Raw genomic sequence first — 20091 nt, forward strand, 5'->3', positions numbered from 1 at the left:
GGAACCAAGACTAATCATATTGAAAATTATAAATAATTACAGATTTACTTTGGTTGCCATAGCAACCCAAAAAATCATGTTAGTGTTTGAAAGGTTCAAAAGACTTTTTAAAATATTGTTGGCAAAATCTTTTATGCAGCAAAATACAGCATTCATTTTTCAAAGAACTCAATGTTATCAAGCTGTTTTAATTTTGACGGTAATTATCATAATGTAGAACAATTATATTTGTCATGTTTTAGTGTGAAAAGATTACTGTTTATGCAGTGTAGTCAAAGTAATTGAAAACTAGTTTTCTCATTTGAAAATTGTTGAAAGCCGATGTCTTATGGATTTTTAAGTATGTCTTTGATTTGTTTAATAGCTCTTATTATTAATGTGTAGTTTAATATATGACAGCACATATAGTTTTAGAATAACTCTTTACAACTGGAGTTCTTTATAATCTAATTTTTAATCAATCTTCTGATGTTCAGCTAGTTTGTGTACAACTGTCAATGGCCTACCAAACAGATGTATTTAATTCTGTAATATTCTGGTGTCTACATCTGAATGATTTTAATGTAATATCATCAGGTAGGGCAATATTTATTATCACAGCTCTTCTCACTACACACTAGAGTAATGTACTATTTTTGGGTTAAATATGGTATGAAACAACTGAGAAATGTCATTGTGCTACAAAGCCAAGTAAGCTCTTTGATCTTTACCACCAAGTGAGGCAGAAATAAACAACAGTATGAACACTGAAATGTGAGTTTGCAACACTAGATGCGAGCTCCTACGTCCAGTACATACGTATCCTGATAGTGACATTGGTTGTCAGGTATTATTTTGAGTGGAGCTGTAGATTTGAGAGGCCTGAAAGTCATTATTACCGAAAATAAACATAATTATTTCTCACTGATTATAAATTATAGAGCAAGAGTTGTGAGGTTTTCAATAATTCATAATTGCAACCTGCCAAAAATATCTGAAATAAAATAGATTTCTCAGCAACAATATTAACATATTATAACTTCTCCATTGTCAAACATTTGAGGGAAAAAAAGAACAAGCTTTATATGTTTATTGACCTACCTCTGAAACCAGCTCTGTAAAAATGAAATAAAATAAAACTGACAAGGAAAAAAAAATTTCCACCAGGTCAACGGTTCAGCAATTGAAAGAAGGTCATGATTGTTAGATTCCCAATTAGAATAATTAGATACCTCTACACTTCCTCACAAAGCCCTAAAGAACTTTATTGTAATTCAGGCTATAACATACACATATATGGTAATCAGCAGCAACTGGCTATGAGACAGCTGTGAGACTGCAACTACCTAACAGCCACCATGTTGTTTACATCAACATCCACTGTTGACAACACACTTTCCTGGGCAAATAAGTCAGTCTGTTGTTGTATTTGTTTCACTGATGTTGTTACAATGATGCAAAGCCATGATCTGCGAGACTATTACATATGCTATCCCCCTGCTATATTTAGCACATGATTAATAATTGATCAAGATTGGACATCCTTAGACATCACTGTCTAGTGACATAAAAATATGGTATCTGCACACAAAGCTAGGTAATGTTTGACCATAAATATATGATTCCCACATACAAAGCCAGGTGACGTCATCCATAAATATATGGCTCTCGCACTACCAGGGTTAATTATTATATAAACTGTGTGAATATAAGATTTCCAGAGTTGACATGGGCCCACTCCTTCACATACTTGTAAATCTCGTCATCCTCCTCCTCCTCATAATCATTATTTATTATCCAAAACAGTGTGAATATCAGAATGAGTGAATATCAGACTCACAGAATTGACATGAGCCCACTCCTTGACATACTTCAGGACCTCCTCCTCATCCAGCTTCAGATTGTCAGACTTCAGGACCTCTATCAGAGCACCATCAGAAAGTTCCTGGAACCCTTTTGAAGTAAAAACTTGCTGCAAGGAAAATGAAATAATCATAGCCCTCATATATATGACAATAAAAGAAACACTTTCAAGTTTTGCAAAATCACATTATAAACACTGCACATCAAACTGTCATATAAAATTCAGCAATGTCACATGGCAGAATCATTTAGTAATGCAAAGTTTCAAACTCATTATGATTAACGAAAGAGATAATTAGATTTATTGGACTCCTTGACTAATGAAAAGTAAAATAAAGCTACTCACCACATTTCATGCCAACTGAGTACATGTATTTCTGAAAAAATTTTAAGTTTTAATGAACAGTAAACTAGAATGACCCATTTTCTGTGGTGAATCCATTAGTGTCTTGGCAAAAATTTGGATATAATCTGACAGCATAGTTTGAATGCTTTTAAAATGAGCTGAGAAGGTTATCCTGAAGGCGATTGATCAATCTCTACCCTAATTATACTATTCCCACCTCAAACCAAAATTAAATTTTATATATATAGTGATCCCACAATAACATGGTGGTTGGTGTCCATAAAGCCTGACTGTGTTATAGACCGAACCATATTACCACCAACCAAGTCTGTCAGCTGAAGAAAATGATGCATTTACCTAAAATATTGGGAGAGGGATAATAAAAGTGAAAGCAAAAATACATGCTTTTGATTAAATAAAGACAAACTAGTCTGATAAACAATTGTATATTGACAACTCAAATTTGTTTAGTACAATCCATAATCCATTAAGTACTGAACAAGTATATAATAAATCCATGAATTCGAGTATAGATCACGTGTTATAAACTTCATGTATGACTCACATCCCGTTATAAAACACTAATAACATATATATAAAAAATTGGTAGTCTTCGTTTTGATCTATATCTGAATTCACTACAATGGTTGCAGGTAGCATGTTGCTATAGTTATTTACATGCTACATTCTTAAAGTGGCCTCAATGTTGGTCAGCTGGAGACAGCTATCATCTTGCGACAACTACCCAGAGAAAGAGGCTATTTCATAGGGAAACGAAAACATGTGAACAAATTAAAAAGTTTCACAAGCATCTCTGCAAGATACTCCATCTTCAATTAGCTTGACAGCCAGATATCTATGCTTTCAAAAGAATGGAAATTTAATTTGTGTTTTATGCCACCATTGGTAACGACCATAAGCATAAATTGTTTTCCTGCAAAAATGAAACTTTTATGGCACAATAAACATGTTCCAGACACTTGGAAAAATGCAACAACCCATCAAATCCCATTGCTTTTAATTTAAGATTCGTGCTCACATCCTTTGATGAAAGGTTCCTTGTTTTTATTGAAGATTGTAGCCAGCTTTCCTTGATTAAGATTGCATGTGTTACTGAAGTAAGTTGCTAAAGGACAGCTTTGGAGGACCAAACATATGTCCATTTCTTATTGAGGCAGCAACATCAAATAACTGTATTGAAAAAACATTGATTTTTGATTAGTATTTATAAAGAATGATTGGTACTTCAAAGGTAATCAGTTTTCTTTGAAGTTTCAGCAAAACTATTTTTTCTGTGTACATTTTAAAAACAAAAGGAATTTATGTTGTTTGGTTGACAGTAACAGTTACTGTTCTTGCCTTCAAAACTTGGTCGATTGTAGCTAGTCCTGGCAGCATGACTAGTGGATAGACTAAAAAGCAGATCTCCAGGGTGGGGTGGGGGGTGCTGCCTTCCGTACATGCAGAGTGATGCTGCCTTCCATACATGCATCAGAAATTTTAAAAGTAAGGCAAACAAGTGATGAATACACAGGTTTTCTGTTCTGATAGGGATTACTACAGAAAATGTGAGCATTCCGAAGGATTTAATTCTATGAGTGAAAGGAAGAGGAAATTTACTTACCACCAACAAACAAATGTCAATCTAAATAAATATAGTAATTACTAGTGAGTGGCCGGTAGTTCAATACTATTTTATCCAAAAGAACCATTATGAGATAGTGCCTCATCCAGTTGATTTCCACTACCAGAAATGTCAACAACAAAAAATCAGAGATCTCACAGCATACAGTATTCTGGTCAGATGTCAGAATAAGCAGACTATGCTATAACAATGCACTGTTAAGATAGTTTGTCAATATGAACAAAGAATCTGTTTTTTTATCAATAGATAAATTCCAGTGCATTTATAATTATGCAACTTCCTTTCATGGTGCCTCTGAATTTCTTCATTCAAAACAAAACCTAAGGTTGTATATACAAGTTCAAATAGCTGTCAATGTTGCAAAAATGAATCACCAGATGGTATATTTTGTCACCAGTAAGGACAATAAATTGAAATTTATGACATTGGTGAATCCCAGCATGATCCCTGAATAAACTTTTTACATGTTATTTTTCTTAGTTTTAAGAAGAAAAAACTTCTTTGTTGTGTATCAGAGAAGTTAGGGTTACTATCAAATTGCAGGAGCCATGCCACAATTGTCTTATATTAGAATTCATACACAACCTGGTATATAATAAATTTTTTACATGTTACTCTTCATACTTTTAAGAAAGACATTTTTTTGTAAATGAGAAAAATACATGTATACAAATTTATTTCATGTTGGAAATCAATGCATCATTAATACAATACATCGGGGATCATGGACAAGCTTCTACAAGAAATATTACTAAAAAAGCATTAAAAACCAAATTCCAATCTAAATAATTTGATTAATAAAATCCAAGATTCAAAAGTATCGGGAGGAAAAGAATAACAATAAATCTGGAAAGAGCACATCTTGAGAGACAACAGAATAAACATTAAATTAAATTATATCCTTGATGCTAGGTCTGCATCCACAATTTGATCTTTCTGGCTACAGAATCAAATAAAATCAAAGATTTAATAACTCTCCAAAATGTATCAAATCAAATTGTTGTATTAATATTTTTTATGCAAGTTTTTATTTTCAGTTACTGACAATTTTTTACATGGGAAATGTATTTCAAACAAGTTTTGTTCAGTCCATTCAAGAAAAGTGTGCATTTTACTTTAATATTTTCATAAATGATTTTTTTCTGCATGTGTTTAAAACATACAGTGCAAAAGATTTTCACTGCATGGGATTTTAAAATGAAATACAAGAAGCTCCATTCAGTAAAAAAAGGTATCTTTATTCAATATTACATCTAGTTTTATTTATTTTCAACTCTTTCGAGTTTAACTGTTGTTTTAGTGTTTTACATAAAATGATGAGCAGAGAAACTTTCATTGTGGTTAAAAAAATTCTTTGTGTTAGTTTTATTGATGTTTTATTTACATTTTGAGCAAAGTACATGAACAACACTATGACTGCCTCTGCAACCAAAAACAACTTACTTTTTATACGAGTCTGAGAGGTCATTAGGGGTAAAATCAATTTCTGCAATTACATGATAAAATGTAGCGAACTTGTAGGTATATTGTGAAAACATTTAAGTCTTTTATCCTTGCATATCATCTGCAATTATGTTTTTCCTGATGCATTCTAATACACATCACTGAAGTGAAGCAGAATTTTAGGTATGTTATATAAAAGTTGATGTCTTCTATCAAACGACACAGAATCATTGCATATCTTGATCATTCGTGATTTTCTGATGTATCTGTATCAACACCATAAGGGGCACATATTCATTTGTAACCAGTAACCTTTGACCTATTCCATAGGAAAAAGTGCCAACTGATCAGTTGTATAAAATAAAAAAAAACATCTGTGAAAATATGATGAAAACTCAAACATTAAAACAGAAATAATAAAAGTAGTAAGCACTGAATTGAACAATTAAGTCATCAAAAAAATGTTAAGTTCAGAAGTGCTTAATTTTGTCACTGTGAAAATAAGATACTATAATTACAGTATATTGTTTGCATGTACTACCTGAGTGTGCTCCTCAATGAACTTGAGGGTCTTGCTCTTGAGGTGTTCCTGTTCATACATAACAGCAGCCTGCATACAGTCACATGCTGTCATCACTGTCAAGCTCTCCACAAGGTACTCTACACACACCTATAAATACAAGGGACATAATAAAGACTTGTAATGTCAGTATAGTCAGTATATGATAAGAGACTAGACTGCAAATGGAGATAAAAACTTCTATCTAATTACAGACCAATATCCTTATCAAATCATCCTAGTACAGTACTCCCATGCTTATCAAATACAGATTACAAACTATCATCCTAGTACAGTACCACAATCCTTATCAAGTATAGATTACAAACTATCATCTTACTACAGTACTCCCTTGCTTATCAAATAGAGGCTACAAACTATCATCCTACTACAGTAGTCCCTTGCTTATCAAATACAGACTACAAACTATCATCCTACTACAGTAGTCCCTTGCTTATCAAATACAGACTACAGACTATCATCCTACTACAGTAGTCCCTTGCTTATCAAATACAGACTACAAACTATCATCTTACTACAGTAGTCCCTTGCTTATCAAATACAGACTACAAACTATCATCCTACTACAGTAGTCCCTTGCTTATCAAATACAGACTACAAACTATCATCCTACTACAGTAGTCCCTTGCTTATCAAATACAGACTACAAACTATCATCCTACTACAGTAGTCCCTTGCTTATCAAATACTGATACTATCATCCTAGTTCAGTATTCCCATCCTTATCAAATACAGATTACAAACTATCATCCTAGTACAGTATTCTGGCACTATCAACTTCCTCAGTAGAAAATTGTCCCTTAAAAACGGCTGGTACAGTTATGGATTACATCACATTATTTAATATTATGTATAAAACACCTCAATGTAATGCAACCTCATCTATAAGATTGTCTACATTTATGTCTCCCATGAACACTTTTAAAGTCATGGAGTACTAGATTAATTATTGGTAAATAGTGTTTGTACAGTACTCCCTCTCTGTAAATAATATAATAAAACATGGATGTCCAATCAATACACTACATTTTCAATATTTCCAGAAGAAATACAAGCTGTAATTACAAAACAAAAAGAAAATATTAAGGGAATGGACATAATATGCATAAATTAAAAAGAACAACTGAAAATTTCCTAATTTGCCAATGACTTGACTTTGATTGTGAAGGATAAAGAAAGTGAAAAGGAGGTTTAATGAGGTAACTGAAATATGACAGCAGAGGCCAACACCAAACAGGGATGAGGAGCTTGAATTACCACCCATCAACACCAGTCTCCTCATACCACATGACCGTTACAAGTCATGTGATCAACAATAGATGTTGATGAAGACAGTGTCATATTGTTGAAAATTTCAAACTCTAAGATATTTATGCTCTGAGAAAGGGAAAATTCTAATGATTATGATAAAGAAAGCGTTAGAGATCTAATAGAGTAAGGAAATTCTTAAAATTGCAGGACCAAAGCTTCAAAAGTCTGAAGTACTAACACACTTTATTATCAAAAATACCAATTGATATTCAAAAATAGTGCATTTTCAGGATGGGAAATTTAATGTTTGTATTAAAGATAATGCTTCTTGCTTTAATGGTGAATGTAGAAATAAAAGGAAACTATATGAAAGTGTTTTAATTATTAAAAATTATAATTCCCTCAAGTCCAGTGAAGATTGAAGGAATTACATAATGAAGAAAAAAAAAGAATATGAAAGATACTGCCAAATGCTTAAGTGACTCTACAATACAGAAAGAGGGGGAAAAACTGCATGATTAACAAAAGGAAATCCACATGAGTTTTGGAAACTATTTTAAAGTCCAAAAGATTTTAATAATCAATAAATGGTTGTTGTGATTTTTATGCACATTTTAAGAAACTCATAACAGCCTTATCAGAAAATTATGCATGTACTGGTCAATTAGTACAGAGTGTAAACAAACAAGACAAAGGTGATGATTAAAGTGAACCAATATACCTGGCTTCTCCAATTACAATTGAAGAACTTAGTTCAACTGTGAAAAATTCAAAAAACTATAAAGCACCAGCTAGAGCTTGACCCAATTTTGAATGAATACATTATTAGTGTATTCAAACTGCATGCTGAAACCTTTTAATATGATATTATTCAATGGTATTTATCCTTCACATTGGAGCTAGGGTCATATGTGTGTGCAATACATTCCAGCTTAGACTATCTGCTCACACTGTCCAGCTCTTTCTCACTCTTTCCAAGGATTTATATGAACACAGGTTTTTATCACCATTATTCACTCATTTATTAATTAATTTATGCAACAGTGCATTGTGTGTGAATTACATATTGTACTATGTATTTTTTTAAATACATCAAATCAATAAATTGCTTAGTTTTAGGACCAAATTTAAAATGCCAACTGAATATAAGGCTACGCCTTACATACCTGTCACCAAATGGTGCTTAAGGTCATTCATTTGCAAAAAGTAGATAATTATGACTAAACCTATCTTGGCTATCCTAAGATGAACAAAAGAATAAAAAGTCTGAGGCTAATTTTAGATCAATAAAAGAATGAAATGTCTGAGGCTTTTTTCAGATAAATAAAAGAACAAAAAGTCTGAGGCTATTTTTAGCTCAAAAAAAGAATGAAAAATCTGAGGCTACATTTAGAAAAATAAAAGAATGAAAAGTTGGAGGCTATTTTTTGAACAATAAAAGAACAAAAAGTCCCATACTATCTTTAGAACAAAAAAGAATGAAAAGTCTGAGGCTATTTACAGAACAATACAAGAATGAAAGTCCCAAGCCAAGAGATGAGATTGCCATGGTAACTGTGAAACCATTATCATTACCCTTCGAAGATCATCCAAGCCATATTCTAGAGCTGTTGCCATGGTTTCAATTGCCTGCAAAAAAGTATTTCAGATGCAATTACTCCGTTGCTAGATATTCATTTATGTTATTGTCACAAATCATTAAGTTTTATTTGTTTGCAATATGGATTAAAACTTAAAAATTGCAGTTTGATCTGAGTAAAGCCCAATTCCTGTCTTCAAATCCCATAAAAACATTACAGCTGATTGGCTTTATCCAATAAACAACATTTCCAAGTAGGCATGATCTTACATGCATGCATTGGTCTGTAAGGAAAATGTAGTAATAAGACTGTTTAATTTACAGCTATTAGGTAGAAACTGGTGATATCTGATATGTTGTTTAATTGGGTTAGGTAGTGCACTGGAATCCTTTGCATGAATGTGAAGGGTGTTAATGCTAGGGTTCTGCCTGTCACATCTGGTCTGATATGATAAGGCATTTTGGAGAAAGTCATTCTGTAACATTTTTATTAGTAACACCTAGCCACAATTGAGGAGAAATAATTATTATTTGTAGGCTTTCCACCTGACTGCTGTGGAAACCTCACCATTGCTATGGGAGCCACATCAAACACAACTTTGACTGGGCAATTGTCTTAAGAAACAATCACACCAAGTCAAATCAAAGTTGGCTAGGCTATTCCAAGGAAGAAGTTGACAACATGTGTTCCATATATTTGCTATAGAAGCCATGACCATTGCTAGGGGAACCAGGTTTGACACAAGTTTGACTGAGCATGTCCCAAACCACCTTGACTGAAACTGGCTCAACTGTTCTAGGGGAACCTTCCAAAAAATAAAACTGAGACTGTGTCCTAAGGAACATTCCTACCTAATCTGATTGAAAATGGCTCAACTGTTCTAGCACCACAGCGCAGGGAGTCAACCTGGACAGAATTTTGACAGAGTATCTCCTAAAACAAATTCCCACCAAGTTGACTGAAACTGATGCAACCATTCTGGAGAATAAGTTGAAAAGAGATTTTCTATAAGCTTGCTGTGAAAGCCGCACCATTGTTAGGGGAGCCACCCTGGACAAAATATTTATAAAGCATGTCCTAAGAGGCGTTCCTACCAAGTTTCATTGAAATTGACTCAGCTGCAATAAAAAGTTCAAAAATAGTTTTTAACAGAGCCTGTACTAACAAACATTCCTACTAACATCCAACAAAACTGGCTCAGCCACTCTGGAAAAAAAGCTGAAAACAGGTTTTCAACTTCTGGAAGCAACACTATTGCTAAAGAAGGCACTCAGAATCCAGTTTTGGGAGAGCATGAACTGAAACATATTCCATCCAAGTTTGATTAAAACTAGCAAAGTAGTTTTTGAGAAAAAGTTCAAATAAGCATTTTGGACAGATGAGGGATAATGGATGCCTGATGCATGGCTATATAAAAGCTTTCCAGGATGTAGATAAAAATTCTGGACAGCACTTCAGGGAAATTACAAACATTTTCATGCCTACTTTCCAGTCATGCATAATTAAATTGCTTAGATTAGAAATTATGGACACAATACATGCAGCTGATTTTACAGCCCTTTGATGTTGTCAATTCATATAAATATAAAAATAACTCAATTTGTCAATGTGATATGAATGTACCCCACCAGTATGATGTAGCTGATGAGCAAAGTTTTAAGTCATACAAAGGTCATAATGTCTGATCAAAAATAGTGAAAATCAAACTTAACCTGTCAGAGTCTCATGTTTTCATGTAAAGCTTTATACCAATTTCGGTTTTAATCCATGCTGTCTTTCTAAGGTTATTAAGTGGAAATAAACTGGTAACAGATGGGATGTGACATGACAGAATGAACATGATGAACAGACGAGAGTCTAACTAGATGACCCCTGCATATATTTTAGTAGGGGCCTAAAATTTGAAATGATGGATGTTTGGCCTGAACTTTTTACAAGTGAATGAGTGAAGAACAAGGATTACTTCTTAGTCACAACATTATAAAATTATTATTTTTTCTTTTGTGTAATTATATATGTAAGTCTGAAGGCAATAACAATGCCTTTGATTCTGTAAAATTTGTTTGCCTTTGAATTCAAAAGGTGGACATGGTAGACTTAAGAGTTGATTCAAAATATAAAACATACAATCTTGGCACTGAAAAAACATTTGTTAAAATGAACAAATATGCATGTAGAAATACACAACTTACAATTTTTGGTCTCAGTGTGACAGTGTTGGAGTAGATAAATTCCAGTACTGCCATGAAAACATCAGGAGACATGTCTGGGAAAGGTAACTGTGTATCCTTATCCATTCCACCACTCTTTGAGGCTTGGTCTGTAAACATTGCCTTAAACACCATACAGCGTGAGGACAAAATACATTTATGGGCATATATTACTTTTCTGTTTGGTCCGACAAGAAATTTAATGTCACTGTAACAGAAAAGCAAACAACGGTAGCAAATGACTATACATTAAATACATATAATAATGTACAGGATTCATTTGATGTAGCTTATGTTGTATTTATTTACTGATTTTGATACTATGGTTTGTTTTATTTGATTCTAAGCATATTTCATAGATATGTGTATAGTTTACATGTAAAAGTCAAAAACAATTTGTAAGCCTTAAATTTCCTAAAACTTTAATTGTTTGCTTGAGTTTTTCTTTTTTCTTCATTTATTTTTTATGCAATCTTTTACCATTCAACTCCAAGTCCATTTGATATGTATGTATAAAGTATATATTCAAAACAGTCCAGAAAAATGTATAAGCTGTTCATTTTTATATGCATTTACACAACCTTGCTTACTCCCCAACTTACTAAGCCTGGTTACCAGAGGTTTTGGCCCTTTGAGGTATGTTTTATCCTTGTTAGCAAGTTAATATCACATGTCAAGAATTAACCACTTGAACATTAAAGATTTTATTTTCCTACTGAATAATGACAGATAATTCTTATTCATGATGCATAATTGTGTATGAAATAATTCTAACAGCATTTAAAGTGAACACGATCAATAGATGTATAGACAGATAAAAATAGATAGATAGATAGATAGAAAGACAGACAGACAGACAGAGAGATAGAACCAAGAACAGAGTAATTTAAAAAGAGTTTTCAATACTCTTGTACAGTTCTGTGGAACAAGCTTCCACTACATGTCAAATCTGCTGAAAATATTAGAGTATTTAAGAAGAGATATCATGAGCATGCATGTGCTTCCAACAGATAATAATTAAATTGAGTATTTTAATACTAAACATGTTAAAATAAACAGTAATTATTGCTATCTTCATATAATGTGCATTGTTATACTCTCCTTAAGAGGGCCTCATGGGAAATTAGTCCTTGACTAATGAGTCACCCTCTATAAATAAAGCATTATCATTATTATTATAGATAGACAGACAGACAGATAGATAGATAGACAGACAGACAGACAGACAGGTAGATAGATCTAAAGCCAGAAGGATGGCATGATGGTAGAATAGATATATATGATAAGAGAAAAAACAACATTGCACAGCTGTAATAATATTGTTGCTGTCGTTGTTTTGGGTTTAAGATGATTTTCCAGTCCTTCATCATATACAGCATCCAGCACTACAAACAACTGTTGATAAAGTGGATGTTTACATTTCCGTCTTAAATTACACTATGTGCAATGGAGTGGCATTCTACTGTTGATAAAGTGGATGTTTACATTTCTGTCTTAAATTACACTATGTGCAATGGAGTGGCATTCTACAGTTGATAAAGTGGATGTTTACATTTCTGTCTTAAATTACACTATGTGCAATGGAGTGGCATTCAACTGTTGATAAAGTGGATGTTTACATTTCTGTCTTAACGTAAACTAAGTGCAATGGAGTGGCATTCTACTGTTGATAAAGTGGATGTTTACATTTCTGTCTTAAAGTACACTAATTGCAATGGAGTGGCATTCTACTGTTGATAAAGTGGATGTTTACATTTCTGTCTTAAAGTACACTAATTGCAATGGAGTGGCATTCTACTGTTGATAAAGTGGATGTTTACATTTCTGTCTTAAAGTACACTAATTGCAATGGAGTGGCATTCTACTGTTGATAAAGTGGATGTTTACATTTCTGTCTTAAGGCACACTAAGTGCAATGGAGTGGCATTCTACTGTTGATAAAGTGGATGTTTACATTTCTGTCTTAAGGTACACTAAGTGCAATGGAGTGGCATTCTACTGTTGATAAAGTGGATGTTTACATTTCTGTCTTAAATTACACTATGTGCAATGGAGTGGCATTCTACTGTTGATAAAGTGGATGTTTACATTTCTGTTTTAAGGCACACTAAGTGCAATGGAGTGGCATTCTACTGGTGACTTGTCAATGTTGTTGATCATGAATCTATGTTTTTCTTTGCAACAGATGTGCAGTTGGATTTGCTGACGGAAGCCAAGGATGTTGGGGTGGATGTTACATTACAAACCTTGCCTTGTCTATTTTATCAACTGTTCTCAATGTTTTTGTTATTTCATGGTTACACCTTTCCAGTCTGCTACATACTAGTGACTTGGAAAATGTTTGTTGTAAGGCTGTGTTTCAGAAAGGTAAAGGAGATCATTTCAGATTTTTCTCCATGTGCCAAAATGGCGGATTATGAGAAAGCATCAGTACTATTAATAAAATGAATTTGGGATGAATCAGTGGAAATCAGAGGTTGTTTGTTTCACTTTTCCCAAGCTCTGATCAAGAAATTGTCATTCATTGAGACTCTCAAGATGCTATGACAACAAAGACACTGTCCACAAATGCAAGCAGGAGTTTCACCAACCTGATACCACTGAATGACATCATTGAGGCCATTGAAGACCTGGAACAGTGAGGTTCAGCCATTCATCAATCCAAGACAAAACACAGCACCATGAAAGACATGTACATTCTATGGTGCATAATGCAATTCCAATCAAAAGGACACACATGAATGTGACTGTAGTGCACCACTAGCCACTGTGCAGATGGCATCACTGTGACCCTAGTGAACACTGAAAACTCCAAACATCAACCTCTGCAGTGTCAATGACAGTGATGTTGAGGGTATCCATGATGATGAATCAGCTGATGAAAAGACAGCACCACAGATGGTCATCAACATTCATAAGTGTGTAATTTTTCTGAATAATGCATGTGAGGCAATCACTTTCATGCCTTGTGGTTACTCCTCCTTTTGTTGACCATGTGTGGACACTGTTGGAACAGAATCTCAACTGTCCACTGCCTTGTGTTCCCATCCTGATGATGTTACAGGTATTCCCCATAGATATTAGTTGCATTGATATGACAACAAACATTATAATCATCTCTTAGTAACAATTAATGGCTTACTACAATACATGTAATTATTTTAAATTTTGGCATTAAATATGATTTATACCTATCTTTCTTTTTGCCATCACTTCATTTATAATGTGTGAATACAAATGCATTTGATGTGTTGCTTCCATATGACTTTGGTGAAATGACCAGCATCTTTTAATATAAATATACCAAGTTCTTTTCAATAAAAGTATACTTCCACTTTCCTAAGTGTTTTTTTAAATAAAAATTACATGCTGTCTCTCAGGGGAATATTACAAAGATCACAAAATCCCCTACTGGAGATAAGAGATGGTGTAAGGGGTTTCAGTGTTCGCAGACTCCTGCCTTGTGGTGTGTACTGACCAATTCCATACAAATGATAACTTATTTGTCAAAGCTTCTGATTTATACTCAGTTTCAGTCTACCCAACCCTAGTCCTACAATGTAAGTCATCGTCCTTTATGTTTTAGGGTCGTCATGAAACATAAACATCAGGGTTGATGTCTTACAATGTAGGACTTAAAGCCCAACACATAACTCACATTCATTTTTGGATGCATTATAAGCACTTTCCCATTTAAAAGATTTTCAAAGCTTATCACTTCAGATGGGACACAAGCCAATCATCACTTTTCATTGGTATGATTCCTTTCATGTATTTTGTCCAGTGCCTGGGGGGATGGGGTATTGTTGCTTACAATTTAACTGTCAGTTGTACATTAAAGTACAAGTCACATGCGCATTTACTCATTTTAAATTGGGGCCCCGAGTGGCCGAGTGGTCTAAAGCGTTCTTCGTTACGGATCACTGCCATCTCACCGCTGTCTGCGTGGGTTCGAGTCTCGGATTCGGCTAATGTGGGTATGTGAGAAAGCTTGCCAGTAGCTTCTCGTGGGTCGGTGGTTCTTTCCCGGGTTTTCCCGGGTTCTTCCTCCACCATTAATACTGGCCGCCATGTATAGCCAATTGCGTGCTGAAAAATGGCGTTAAACCCAACAACAACAACAACAATCATTTTAAATTAAATTAAAATTGTTCTTTTAAAATTTGACACTAATTTTCTTTAACCAAAGTATATTCAATCCTGATTACTGAATGCTCTGCACCTTAACAGTTGTCACCAAGAAACATCCAGATGAAAAGTATCTATCGCTTTGGACTTTTACTATGGTGGCCATGTACTAAACTTGGGTCAAAATAAGAGCACGTCAAGTGGAATTGTCACAATCGAGGGTAATACGAATTTGTTTATCAATATGCAAAATTTTCAGGGTGACATCACAGCATGCGACATTCAATCCGGATTGCACTGGATCACACATTTAGGTTCTTTTTCGTCCAAAAATGTCTATGTACTTTAACATTGATTTTGCCGTATGCGCCTCTCGGGGCGTCTAAATAATGACCTTCCAAATCAATATGGATATATATGAATCCAAATGAGTGAATACTTGCCACCTGAAGTATGTAGAATCAAATTGTAAAACAAAAAACACCAATTACTAAAAAATGCGGTGTTGAATACCTACATGACCCGTGTGACTTGCACTAAAGTATAAAATAATACTAATGCTATTTTATACTATAGATATGACTGATAGTTAAACTGTAAGCAAGGATACAAGCCCATGTGGTCCGATGGTGTGTTCTTGTCAGTAACAGCGAAAGAAGGAATCATTGCTGTAACAACAGTTTATAATACTGTGAAACTAGGAAAGTGGGTTAACCTGAATTCTTTGCTGTTGACCAACTTCTTCATTTCGTTAGCAAATCCAATCGTATCTCCCTTCATTAATTTTTCATTAGCCATCTCCATGGAATATGTTAAATAAATGTTAATGGAAGAAGAATTAGAAACCGAAACTGAAAGAGTCCCGTCGTCAGGTACCTGCAGGAAATGGATAATATTTAAATGCGGAGCCGGAACAGAGTTAAATTTCAAAATGTTATAAATCTAACACTATGACTTTGTAATGTAAAAATATATAAAAACTAATAATTTAAATTCGAGAAAACACGGAACTGTGAACTTTTAAAATATGAAGCTAAACCAGAGGTGAGTCATCCTTAATATAGACTATGGAGTCAGAAATAAATAAATAAATAAATAAATAAATAAAAAACAAATAAATGAATAAATAAATAAAAAAGCTATATAAAAAATAAAGTATCACTTTTTTAACCTTCTGACTGGTTTATGTGATAGATTTTCCAATTTTACCTAATCTATACACAGTACATTTTATAAGACGTTATTATCAACTTCAAAATCTTTTTTAAAAATTAATTCAACATTTTCTTTTGAATAGCAATTACTAACAATGACAAATTTTCATAATCAAACTTAACTCTTAACTTGTATTGCAAAAATAAACGTAAAACAAAAAAATAGTGCCTAAAAAGGCAGGTTCCAACTTCAGTTTCGGACATTCGCGTCCAAAACAATCGGAGTAACAAACCTCGTTTCCGATAGAGTTCAAAACTGTTATACTTAGGCGAAATGTGGGTTTTCTCAAAGGCCAGATATGTTTTATTTAAAGGCGGAGTTGCATCACACAATATGAAACTTTAACTCGATAGAGCCATGTTACCGACTGGAAGCAATAATATACCAATTATTTCAACAATTATTTACGATTATAAGTTGTTTTGTTTCTTTTCTTTCTAAAAGATTTGTAAATATTTTAAGTGTTAAAATACACATGCATAATGGTTGGCCAATACACTCTTAAGCTATTCCCACCCCACCCCAAATTATTTCTGTATACTAATCAATATAAAGTACGTTTCATTCATGAGGATTACAACAGCACCGATGACAAACTGTTTACAATTAAGTTCATGGTTACCAACACTCCATTTAAACGACTTCTGGCCATGACCTTTGAAGTTTATAAAATAGTCTAGTATTCACTTATCAACCTATCACGGGAAAGAGCCAGAATTTTACCATCATTTCTTATAGGTAGGAAAAACAATCCTCTCTTTTTCGATTCTGTATCAACATCCTCTCAAGGAGGCTGGAACTTTGTTTTTCACTTGACATGCAAAAGGAAATTAATAAACAAAAATTCTGTAAGAAATCTGTATCATCAAATTTCAACAATTTGGATAATCCTATTGTATCCAAACCATGGTGTGATTCCCATGTCAGGCCCCCAATGAAACCTAACTCACCGCTTTGAGTTTGGCCTTGGAAGTTGGAGAGAAGCTTTCAGAATCATAAAAGTGTTGAAAACTTCCATGAAGGAACATTTGAGAACTACATAATAACTGTAAATTACATATATGGGTCTACTCTCGCTATGCGTCTAGAATTCGTGCTACTAACAGTGATCGCAATGAAAATGAGTAATTGTTGCTTCAAACGCTTTTTGCTAACTGCTACGTTCATTCTCATATCAGCTGATCAATATGTAATTCGGTTCATTATTTAGGACTGAGTTCGTATTTAAAAAATGTTTCTTTTATTTTTCAGTTAAGGATCGCGATTTTTTAAAAAAAAAAAACTAGATTAATTGCTCGTCAGTAGTGAAGGGGGATACCCTACGTACAATGGGAATTAGCATTACAGAACCCCTTGGGACACTCTACGTACAATGGAAATTTAACATGGCGAAAAATCGTGGGACACTCTACGTACAAGGGGAATTTAACATGGGAATAAATCGTGGGACAATCTACGTACAAGGGAATTTAACATGGGAATAAATCGTGGGACTATCTACGTACAAGGGGAATTTAACATGGGAATAAATCGTGGGACAATCTACGGACAAGGGGAATTTAACATGGGATTTTTTTTAAAAATTTTTTAAAAAAGGGTAGGCAATGGAAAGGCTATCTCTTTTCGAGATATATGGCTGGCCCTGAAAAGGGCCTTTGGTTTATGTTAATATGCCCTTAACATAAAGGGCATTTGCGACATCTTCTTTTCCTCAAACTTCGTCTTACAGCAGGGCCATACATCAGAGTCCTCTTGAGGCAACCTTGTCTCTCTATATAGACTCTTCTTATCCACAGGCTGCTGTTGGTCCTGTGGACAACGGTCCACTTGGATCGGACATACATGAGCATGTCCGTCCTGAACATCATTGTTGACACAAGGGTTGAAGATTCAACGTCTGTCCACATGTTGAGACTCCGAGAATAGGTGAATCAATGCAGTGAACGGCGCTTATTTATAGGTACAGGAAGGATTGAAACGGATTGAGTTCATTCACCAATCCGAACACGCGTTACAGAATTCAGTCAGCTCGCATCCAATCCGAAGAGTGCAGTCTGTGACGTCACGTAGTCTATATAGATTCGCTAGCGCTTGTGTGCAGTCAATCTATGCGACAGTGATTCAACATGACGGAAACTCAGAAAACGATCCATTGGGGTGCACCAGCAGGGGAGACTGCCCAAGGGAACTCGGACTTACTTTCAGAAGAGGTGAATTGGGATTTTGTGGATTTTCTCTCCTCGCAAGAATTTGTTCCGGAACCTTCGTTACCTTCTTCATTACCGCAAGTGGAGAATTTTAGACAGAGACAGAAAGAAGAATTGGAGAAATTTATACAACGACAAAAGGAAGCGGAACAGGCTTTTCTCCTACAGCAACAGCAACAAGAAGAAGAGGTAAGAAAAAAACAACAGCAAGAAGAAGTAGCAGCAAAGAAACAAGAGGGTGAAAATCAAACGGTCACGGTACTGTTGGACATTTTAGCGGAGTTAAGAAGTCTGAAACAAATGTATCAGACTTCTTTATCACGACCGAAGAGAATACGACCTTCCCGAGCTAAACACGTCAACCCTGTGACTAAGCCTACCGTACCACCCTTAGTGATTTCAACCCAATCATTATCATCATCATCAACATTACGCAGTCCAGAAGTAGGCCTTGGCCGTGGCAAAGGCATAAGGCAGTTAAAGTTGATTGCTTAAACTCACCCTTTCACCATGAAGAAAAAAGGCCCTTTTCAGGGCCACCCACATTTCTCGAAAAGAAATACAATTTCAATTTGCCAATAACTCAAAAGAAACCCCACCCATTTTGCCCTTATAATACGTGTCTGTGTATGAGTGCGTGAGTGTAGCTTCTTATTTTAAAATCACAACTCAAAGACACTTACCTTTTATCATTCATTTATTCCTTTCTCCATTTTTTACAATCCAATTCACAATTCACAACACAACACTTTAATAAAAAATTCATTGACTTCTTCTTTCTCCTTGTTTACTCTCTCTGTTTTTTAAATTTCTTCACCGTCTTTTCCTCATTTTCTTCCCTTCTTCTTTTCTTCTTCTCCTGTTTCTTTGCCTCTTGTAAATAGAATTGTCTTTTTTCTTCCTCTTCTTTCTCTGAAGAATCCCTCTCTTCTTCCGAAGAATCCCTCTCTTCTTCTGAAGAATCCTTCTTTTCTTCTGACTCCTCTTGTTTCTTTTTTGGGCAATCTGGAGACCAATGTCCTTTTTCTTGACAATAATAACAGGTATCTTGACTTTTGTCTTTTTTAGTCCCTGTTTTTGTTCGTTTTTGACGGTCTGGACACTCTGAAGACCAATGCCCTTTCTTCTGACAGATATAGCAAGTATCTTGACTTTTATCTCGAAAGGAAGGAGAGTAGTCCGTAGGCTGGTCTGAAGAGAATTTTCTAATGACCCCTCGCAAAGCTCTGACGAAACGTTCCATCTGGTTAGTCTCTTCCATCGTTGTGCTCGGCTTGAGAGTGAAATGAATAGTGAAAGGACAAGACACACACCCTTTTATATACGCTGGTCTGCTATGACTATAAAGTAGCTTATGGTGTTTGAACTTGAGTCATTTGACTTTTTGCTTTCAAGATGAAACGATCCCATTCATTCGAGAAGAAAGAAGAAGAAAGTAAGAGGCAGAAACGTGATCTATCGCCTCGTACCAGGGCTGAAATCTTGGCACAAATTCATGCCAGTGATTTTGAAGAGGACATGAGTGAACCAGAATCCGAACCCTCTAAACCAAGTTCACCACCCTTAGTCAACCCTGAAAAGTACTATTCCATTCGAGAGACGGAAAAGCGCTCCTCTAGAAAATTTAGAACCACGGCTTACAAA

At 34.7% G+C, this 20091-nt stretch overlaps 1 protein-coding gene across 1 annotated transcript in view; it reads right to left on the bottom strand.

The window, feature by feature from the left end:
* Positions 1-15908, bottom strand: part of LOC149807644 (BTB/POZ domain-containing protein 19-like) — a 36150-nt gene extending 20242 nt beyond the window's left edge. Inside the window, exons 1-5 of the mRNA XM_089969100.1 lie at positions 15741-15908; positions 10880-11105; positions 8683-8736; positions 5818-5946; positions 1820-1951 (exon numbers count right to left, since the gene is read on the bottom strand). Coding sequence (XP_089825226.1) covers positions 1820-1951; positions 5818-5946; positions 8683-8736; positions 10880-11105; positions 15741-15829 — 630 coding nt within the window. The 5' untranslated portion in view covers positions 15830-15908. The remainder of the gene's footprint in view (positions 1-1819; positions 1952-5817; positions 5947-8682; positions 8737-10879; positions 11106-15740) is intronic.
* Between the last annotated feature and the right edge of the window lie 4183 nt (positions 15909-20091).

The sequence above is a fragment of the Sinohyriopsis cumingii genome, chromosome 1, assembly GCF_028554795.1.
Source record: "Sinohyriopsis cumingii isolate HCF-2022 chromosome 1, ASM2855479v2, whole genome shotgun sequence".
In the NCBI taxonomy this organism is placed as follows: domain Eukaryota; kingdom Metazoa; phylum Mollusca; class Bivalvia; order Unionida; family Unionidae; genus Sinohyriopsis; species Sinohyriopsis cumingii.